Below are 9,037 nucleotides of genomic sequence, written 5' to 3'. Positions count from 1 at the left end.
TGAGATAATTAAATCCATCAATCTCTTCATTGGAATTATATTGGGTTATTTTCACCTAAAGCCTTCCCTAAGGAATGTTGCTAATTGTGGTGTCTATCGATAATCCATGTTTCCTCCTATTCTCATGGTGAAAGAAGTTTTTCATCTCTTTGGTGCTCTCACTCAAATCAATAGCTTCCTTTAGTGGCCGTTTGTCACCTCATAATGTTGATATATTTCCATAAGCCCACTACAAGCTTATTCTTTTCGTTGTTGATAATCCAACAACTCCGTTCAATCTTTTCTTCGTAAGCATGCTCTTTCAATTTTATTTGCGAGAGTTGTCATTCTACTTCTCCGTTCTTTTCTTTCCAACCATCTAGTTTTCCATTCATTTGTTCCGGAGGCATGGTGACGTTGCTCTCTTCGTCCTATCATCTTGTCTTACCAAGATCATGCTCTTTACTTTGCCTATCCATTCAACCGGAGTGGCGTGTCCTTCATTCAAGTTCTCTCATCTTATATAGTTTTGCCTCCCTTCTCAACCGGAGTGCTGTCCAAAATCTTTCTTACCCATTGAGCCTTTCTTTCAATAGTTCTGGAGGCAGTGTGTTGTTGAATTCATGAAGTATCCTCTCATCTTGTCAAGTTCTTATTAATTCCTTCCATTTATAGTCAGAGTGCTGTCCAAATTATATCAATCTATTTCCTTCGCTATCTTGCTTTAGCCGGAGTGGTTACTTTTCCTTCCTTGTCGCTGGAGCTCTTCATTCATGTCTTTCAACCTACAAGGTTCTAGTAATGTTCCTTGTTTCTCTTTTCTACCGGAGTGCTCTGAACTTCGTTCAACTCTGTTGTGTTCTTTCTTTCTTTCAAGTTTTCAACCTCTCATGGTTCATCGATTTCACTCTTTTGTCAAAGAAGCAACTTTATTTTACCTCTTCCTCTTTCACTTTCTATCTAGTGCCATCCTAGATCTCGGGACGAGATCCTCTTGTAGTGGTGGAGTGTTGTAACACCCCATATGTAACTTTTCCCAATTTAGCATTATATCCATGTTGATCTCCATCCAATTCCATTTGGGGTTCCATCTTTTGGTCTCTTTTTGTTTTTGTTATGTTGTTTCTACTCATTTCATTGCCATGCTTATCTTGATCATATTGCATTTGTTCCTATTGTCATTTGCATTGCATCCCCGTCATGTGCATCGTGTGTTTGTATTCATGCATCATGTTGCATGCTCCATGTGTGGTTCTTACACCATCAGCCCCCCTCCTTCCTTCCTTTTCTTCCATTTCTACGAGTGGCATTTTCCCTTCTTCTTTAATGTTCATTTTTTCCCAAATAGTCAAACTTATTGTCCTAAACCCATCCGTCAAATTTCACCTCTTATGGAAATGTTTTGGTTAGGTTTTAAAAAGGCTCAAGTTTGAATTTAATTCAAACTTGAATTATTTTTCAACCTCTAAAATCCCCCAAATCATTTTATTGAAATAGGGCATAATTCCAGGGTCTTGAGAATATTTTCATATCTCTCACCACCCCCTCCAATCACTCCGTACTTTTTGCCCTTTTATTTCTGTTTGAAGAAATCGAAAAGAGGCAGAAGCAGTACCAGCAGCAGTAGTCCAGCGCAGCCCAGTCCAGCACCACCGGAGCTCAGCCAGCCCAGCTGGGCCTCCGTACCTCCTGCACCAGCCCAACCTCCCCTGGGCCATCTGCGCCTAAGGCCCAGCAGCAGCCACTACCAGAAGCCCATCCAAACCTAGCACTCCCGTTCGGCACTCACCCTCTCCCCCTCGATCCCATCCTTCCTCCGCCGCCACACACACGCCCGCACGCATCGAGCCGAGGGAGAGGAGCTCCTTCGCCCAATCCATGGCCTCTCCCTTCCTCCCCTCATCGCTTCTCTCCAGCGTCGCCGCCCTCGACCCGACTCGCCGTCGCCTTGGCCTGGAGCCCGCGACTGGAGCTCCTTCGGACCACACGTCCGCTGGCCACGGAGGCCACCGTGCCGGCCCTAAAGCGCGTCGCCCTGCGCCCACGTCCCCGCTGCCAACTCTCCTCGCCGAAGGAGCACTGGGAGGAGTGGAGCACCGCCGTCGTCGCCTCGTTCCCTGCTTCCCCGGGCTCTTCATCGCGAGGTCCAGCAAGTCTGGCGCCTCCCCAAGCCCAGCGACTGTCCCGGTCACCTCCGGCCGCCAGGATCCACCAGCAAGCCGCCGTTGCCTCTGCTTCACGGAGCCATGCCACGGCGCCCCAGTCACCTGCGACCTCGGGTCGTCTCTGCTTCGTCCTCTCCTCATGTCATGCCTCTGCTCGCGTACGTGTTCACCGCACCGTCGTCGCAGCGCCTCCCCAAGTTCTGCCCCTGCCTCGTTCGGCTACCATGACCGCACCTCCTCGTTGCTGCTCTGCTCGACGCGCCCTTCTTCCTTGCCTTTCTTCGCACCGGAGCAAGCCGCAACCACCGAACCAGGAAACGCCAAGGACATCTTCGGGGTTTTCGTCAAGTCCCATTCCATTGAACGTACACGCAACACCGACGTCCACGAGTACCTTTTGCTAGCCGTCCACACCAACCACATCAAGCCGGCAAGTCCGAAGACCCTAATGTACCCGTGGACGTCAAGTACCTCTACCGAAGACACCCGCCGAAGACACGTGTACGACTACTACATGAACGAGCACCACGACGACCCTCGAAGAGTTCGGATTCGTCAAGTTCATCTACGTGTGTGTACAACTACACATCTAGGATGCGTCGAGTACCTCTACGGAAGACCCGAACATCTACGAACCGTGTGCGACGACCGTTGCCGAAGACCGTCGAGTGAACGTCTACCCACGCCATGTTTTTTTGACGAAGTTCGATGACGACCTGCGAAGAACTCGGATTCACCAAGTACCACTAACATTGCCGAGGATCGATAGTACCACTACCGTCGAGGACCGATAGTACCACTACTTCTACTACCATCACGGGAACGACTACTTCCTCTACTTCCCTCGACGAACTCGAACCGTCCCGTTTGCATGCTTTCAAGGTATACCGCCGAGAACGACCGCCCGTGGACGAATGCATGTGTGGTGTATGAGATGCCTGTGTTTGCTCCATGTCGGAGTTGTTCGTTGCACGAAGCCGCTCTTTTGCCTTGCCACCGTAATGTGGGACACCCGGTATCCGGGAGCACCCCACCATCCTTGCATGACACGTTTCCGTCACTTTTCCTTTTGCACCGGTATCCCCATGAGCTGCCGGATCAGCGGAATGTTGCCGTGGCATCATTTCCGTTTTGCCGCCGTGGCACCATCCCCGTTATCGTTGCCGTGGCACCCCTTTCGTTTCTGCCATGATGACAAATGCTTCATAACATGCTCTTATCAACATTTTCATAAACTTGCATAAAATTTGCACATGTAATCCGCATCATGATAATAACATTTAAAATGTTTAAAATTGTTGTTTGCCTTAAATTGCTAAATGCATATGGGGTTTTACCGGAATTGTTGTTTGGCGTTCCGGCCTCATTTAAACTTGCCTAAATAGATAATTTCTTTATGCTTCTCCTCTTGCCATGTTTAACAACATTTAATATTGTTGAGTACCTAAACGAGAGAGAACTAAATAATTGATGTGGTGTTCCGTCAACATGAAACCCGTTGCATATTGAGCTCCACTTAATTTGTAGTTTTGGTTGTTGCACTTTGCCATGCCATACCTCATTAAACTGGACATGCATCATACTTGGTTGTGCATCATGCCATGTTTATGTGATGGTTATTTACTATGTTGTTTGCTTCTTTCCGGGTTGCTTCTGTCGTTAGCTTCTGTTTCGTTCCGGACTTGTGAGGATTCGTTCGACTACGTCCGTTTGTCTTCTTCCTAGACTCGTTCTTCTTCCTTGCGGGATTTCATGAAAGATGACCATACCCTCAAAATCACTTCTATCTTTGCTTGCTAGTTGGTCACTCTATTGCTATGCCACGATACCTACCACTTGCTTTATCATGCCTCCCATATTGTCATGTCAAGCCTCTAACCCACCTTTCCTAGCAAACCGTTGTTTGGCTATGTTACAGCTTTGCTCAGCTCCTCTTATAGCGTTGCTAGTTGTAGGTGAAGATGAAGTTTGTTCCTTGTTGGAACATGGATATGTTGGGATATCACAATATCTCTTATTTATTTAATGCATTTATATACTTGGTAAAGGGTGGAAGGCTCGGCCTTATGCCTGGTGTTTTGTTCCACTCTTGCCACCCTAGTTTCCGTCATACTGGTGTTATATTCCTTGATTTTGCGTTCCTTACGCGGTTGGGTGTTATGGGAACCCCTTGACAGTTTGCTTTGAATAAAACACCTCCAGCAAGGCCCAACCTTGGTTTTACCATTTGCCACCTAAGCCTTTTTCCCTTGGGTTCTGCAGACTCAAGGGTCATCTTTATTTTAATCCCCCGGGCCAGTGCTCCGCTGAGTGTTGGTCCAACTTGTCAGCCGCCGGTGACCACCAGGGGCAACTCTGGGTTGGCCAACCGGAATCTTGGACAATCCGGTGTGACCTGAGAACGAGATATGTGCAGCTCCTATCGGGATTTGTCGACACATTCGGGTGGCTTTGCTAGTCTTGTTTTACCATTGTCCAAATGTCTTGTAACCGGGATTCCGAGACTGACCGGGTCTTCCCGGGAGAAGGAATATCCTTTGTTGACCGTGAGAGCTGTGATGGGCTAAGTTGGGACACCCCTGCAGGGTTTTGAACTTTCGAAAGTCATGCCCGCAGCTATGGGCAGATGGGAATTTGTTAATATCCGGTTGTAGAGAACTTGACACTTAACTTAACTAAAATGAATCAACCGCGTGTGTAGCCGTGATGGTCTCTTTTTGGCGGAGTCCGGGAAGAGAACACGGTCTCGTGTTATGCATGAACGTAAGTAGTGTCAGGATCATTTCTTGATCACTATTAGTTTCTCGACCGTGCTTTGCTTCTCTTCTCGCTCTCTTTTGCGTAAGTTAGCCACCATATATGCTTAGTGCTTTGCTGAAGCTCCACCTCACTACCCTTTCCTACCCATAAGCTTAAATAGTCTTGATCTCGCGGGTTTGAGATTGCTGAGACCTCGTGACTCACAGATACTTCCAAACAGTTGTAGGTGCCGATGATACCAGTGCAGGTGACGCAACCCAGCTCAGGTGGGAGCTCGATGAAGATCTTGTTCATTGTGTTCTTTCGTTTCCTGTTGATCAGTAGTGGTGCCTAGTTGGGACGATCGCGGATCTAGCATTTGGGGTTGTCTTCTTTTACTTTGGTTCCATAGTTGGACCTTTGATTGTATTCTGGATGATGTATGTTTAACTTGTATTTGTGTGATGTGGCGATTGTAAGCCAACTCTTTATCCCTTTTTATTCAGTACATGGGATTGTGTGAATATTACCCCTCTTGCGACAAACATACCATGCGGCTATGCCTCTAAGTCGTACCCCGACACGTGGGAGATATAGCCGCATCGTGGGTGTTACAAGTTTACTCAAGATTACCTCTCAAACTACATGATTGGTGGGCATGCAAAGGTTAAGGTATTTCAACCTGAATTCGATGATTATCTAGATGTTTTAATGAAGACCGTGAAGGATGGCCGGTCGGACATCACAAGGGGTTGGACTAGAGTCGTGCGTGCCTTCTGCATGGAGGAGGGAATAATATGGACCTTGTTCAGCAACCAGAATATATTTCGCCTATTTCTTTACCGTCTTTAATAGTACAAGTATAGAAGTGTGGTTCATCATTCTTTATTTGGTTCTTATGTAATTCTTGAACATATGTACCTATGAATCAAATAATGCATTGGTTGTTTGAACCTGATGGATATGAATAAAGCTATATCATACATTCAAATTCAAATCCAAATCTGGTACAATTTGTAAAAGCAGCAATTAAAATAGGGTGAAATTACACTCTCCAGGTTGTTATGGCACACACGGTTGGTAGAACACAAACGTTTGCGATACGAACCATAATCCTAGATGGTTCACAGAGAGGAAACGTGTGCAAGCATGCACACAGTTTCTGTTTGCAAACCGTGTGCGATGTTAGACAATATGACAAACGGTGCGGGTAAACTAAATGTTTGTGTTAGTTGCCTTATCGTACACGATTCACAACCATGAACTGTCTCTTATGAAGTATGCATCATAAACGTTGCACCACAAGATAGCGTGTGTGATAGTTTTCGTGTACGACGATGTTACGATGGTCTGACGTTTCGTAATCCTGTCCGACACTCACATGACGGTTAGCTAATATTCTTAACGGTGAACCGTTTGTGATGGGCGGCGCATCATACACGTTCTATAATAGTGAACCATTTGTGATGGGCCGCGCATCGTAAATGTAGTACCACAGAATACCGAGTGCGATGGCAATGCGAGCAGGAACGAGTAGGAGTACTGTAGGGGGCCTATCCCCGACAGTTTCTGGGTCATCTGGGAAGGACCCCCCTATCGCCCACACTCACTTCACGACGGTTCCAAATGCCATCGCGGAAAGGGGTTAAAAACCGTTTGTTTAGGACCGACGTGCACCAGTGGTTGCGAGAGCAAGCTAGGGAGAGATCTTTGTGCGCACCCCAGAGTTCGAACCTCAAGGGTCTGCCGGAACCCAGAATCCGACATTTGGCGCGCCAGGTAGGTGTGCGCCGAAGCTTCGCCTCTCCGCTTGCTTCATCCTGCACCCATGGCAGACACCACTCCTCCAATTAGGCCGGCGGGCTCCTATGGATGCACCACGGGCGTCCAGGCCTTCACCCTCGCTTTGCGGAAGGTATCGTGGCCGCACAAGTTCAAGCCAGAGATGCCTCCCCGCTACGATGGCGCGGCAAATCCAGCGGCCTTCCTGCAAGCGTACGAAGAGGCCGTTCTCGAAGCCGGAGGTGACGACCAGGTCTTGGCCAACTGGTTCCCCCTGGCTCTGGCCGGCGTGCCATGTGCTTGGCTGCTCAGTCTGCTAGGATCTTCGATAGCCTCCCAGGAGGAGCTGCACGGTCTCTTCGTCGCGCGCTTCGCAGCACAGGCGCCCCCCCGCCGTAGGAGCCCTCCTTGGTGGTTCGTGGGTGCCACCCACGGATCGCCACTTCAAGCAGTCCATCTGCCAGGTGGGAGCTGCCCGCGTGCAGCAGGGGGCTCCCCGGGAAGGGTGGCACCCCAGGCCGACCTCACCTTCAGCTCGGAGGACCACTGTGCCATCACCATAGGCTCGGGCGCGCTCCCAATGCTCTACACACCCACCATCTGTAACGTGGCTGTGACTAAGACCTTCATCAATGGCGGAGCTGGCCTCAATGTGCTCTCCGTGGAAGCTTTTGATTTGCTTGACGTACCACATGGTCGGCTCTGCCCCACCAAGCCTTTCTCTGGAGTCAGCGTCGGTTCCACCAGCCCCCTAGGGCAAATATGCCTCTCGGAAACCTTTGGTACCCGCGACAACTATCGCACCGAGCTGGTCGACTTCGACATCGCCCGCATCAGCCTCCCGTACAACGCCATCCTCGGGTACCCTGCCTTCGCTCAGTTCATGGGAGCGACCCATCCAGCCTACAACCTCATGAAGATGCCAGGGAGCAGCTGTATTCTCACCGTGGCGTGGGACACCAAGGAAGCCTAGACGACTCTCAAGCTCACCTTCAGGACCGCAGCAGCAGCGCGCCCAGCCGACGGAGCTGCACGGGGGGCTAAGGGGGTTGCACCAGCAAAAAAAGAAGTTGTTGTTCACTCAAGATCAGGCTGAAACCAAGCAAGTGCCAGTTGAGGAGGACGGGGCCTCGAGAGCAACTTTGACCATAGGCGCCCGCCTCGATCCTAACCAGGAAGAGGCACTAGTGAGGTTCCTGCGTGCGAACTAGGAGGTATTCGCCGGGGAGCCCAAACAGCTAGTGGGGGTCCCAAGGGGGGTAATTAAGCATCACTTAAGGGTGTGCCCCCAAGTGCGCAATGTGAAGCAAAACGCGCGACGACAGTTCACGGAGAAGCAGTCCTTCATCGTCTAGCAAACCCGCAAGCTACAAGCTGCGGGAGTCATCCGCGAGGTCCGGTACCCAGAGTGGCTGGAGAACCCTGTCGTTGTGCCCAAGAAAGGCGGGAAGGAACGTATGTGCGTCGACTTCACCAACCTCAACAAAGCCTGCCCTCAAGACCCGCGCCCACTTTCGCGCATCGACCAGATCGTCGACTCCACCGCTGAGTGCGAACTGCTGTGTTTTCTGGAGGCTTTCTCGGGTTATTACCAGATCAAGATGGCGGTGGAGGACGTGGAGAAGACGGCCTTCCTGACCCCGTGTGGGGTATACTGCTACACCTGCATGCTGTTCGGACTGCGCAACGCTGGGGCAACCTTCCAGCGGCTGATGCACATCGCCCTAGGCTAGCAGCTAGGGAGGAACGCTGAGGCCTACGTCGATGACATCATGGTAAAATCTCGGGAGGCAAGTACCCTCATTCAGGACTTGGAGGAGACTTTCGCCAGCCTACGCCATGTGGACCTTTGGGCAAGCTGTTGGGTTTGCTCATGTTGCACAGGGGCATCAAGGCGAATCCGTAGAAGGTCAAGGTAGTAGAGGACATGAGCCTGCCACAAACCCTCAAGGAAATGCAAAAGCTCGCGGGGTGCATGACCTCACTGGGCCGCTTCATCTCCACACTGGGGGAGCGCGCTCTGCCGTTCTTCAAGCTGTTGAAGTGGAAGGGCCCATTCGAGTGGACCCCAGAGGCCGACCAGTCATTTCAAGACCCCAAGAGATATTTGACCAGCCCTCCGGTGATGGTCGCGTCTCGACCCCTCAAGCCCCGGGTGCTCTACCTGGCTGCCACGCCCCACTCAGCTAGTGCGGCATTGGTGGCTGTCCGGGAGGAGCGCCTGGCCAAGGATGCGCCGCGTAATGCCGTACCTTCAGCCGGGATGGTGTGGCGCCAAGACGGCACCGCTGAAGCTACAACGACGCCCGCGGACGATCAGGCCCCACAAGATGGCATTTCTGAGCCTGCGGAGTCCATGATGGGTGACCAAG

General features: G+C 50.5%; 1 protein-coding gene across 1 annotated transcript; it reads left to right on the top strand.

The window, feature by feature from the left end:
- Nucleotides 1-1,525: 1,525 nt before the first annotated feature.
- LOC147964859 (uncharacterized) lies at nucleotides 1,526-5,382 on the top strand. The gene is made up of 2 exons (XM_087526549.1): nucleotides 1,526-3,026; nucleotides 5,125-5,382. The coding sequence occupies exon 1, from the start codon at nucleotides 1,858-1,860 to the stop codon at nucleotides 2,854-2,856; it is 999 nt and encodes a 332-aa protein (XP_087382675.1). The 5' UTR covers nucleotides 1,526-1,857; the 3' UTR covers nucleotides 2,857-3,026; nucleotides 5,125-5,382.
- The last annotated feature ends 3,655 nt before the right edge of the window (nucleotides 5,383-9,037 follow it).

Source organism: Triticum urartu, chromosome 6A, assembly GCF_056163025.1.
Source record: "Triticum urartu cultivar PI428250 chromosome 6A, HENAU_Tu73, whole genome shotgun sequence".
NCBI classification, from domain to species: domain Eukaryota; kingdom Viridiplantae; phylum Streptophyta; class Magnoliopsida; order Poales; family Poaceae; genus Triticum; species Triticum urartu.
The sequence above is the reverse complement of the archived record's forward strand: the minus strand, read 5'-3'. Positions and strand labels throughout refer to the sequence as shown.

Excerpts from the sequence above, each read along its gene's own strand:
- LOC147964859 (XM_087526549.1), top strand. The coding sequence starts at position 1,858 with ATGGCCTCTCCCTTCCTCCCCTCATCGCTTCTCTCCAGCGTCGCCGCC.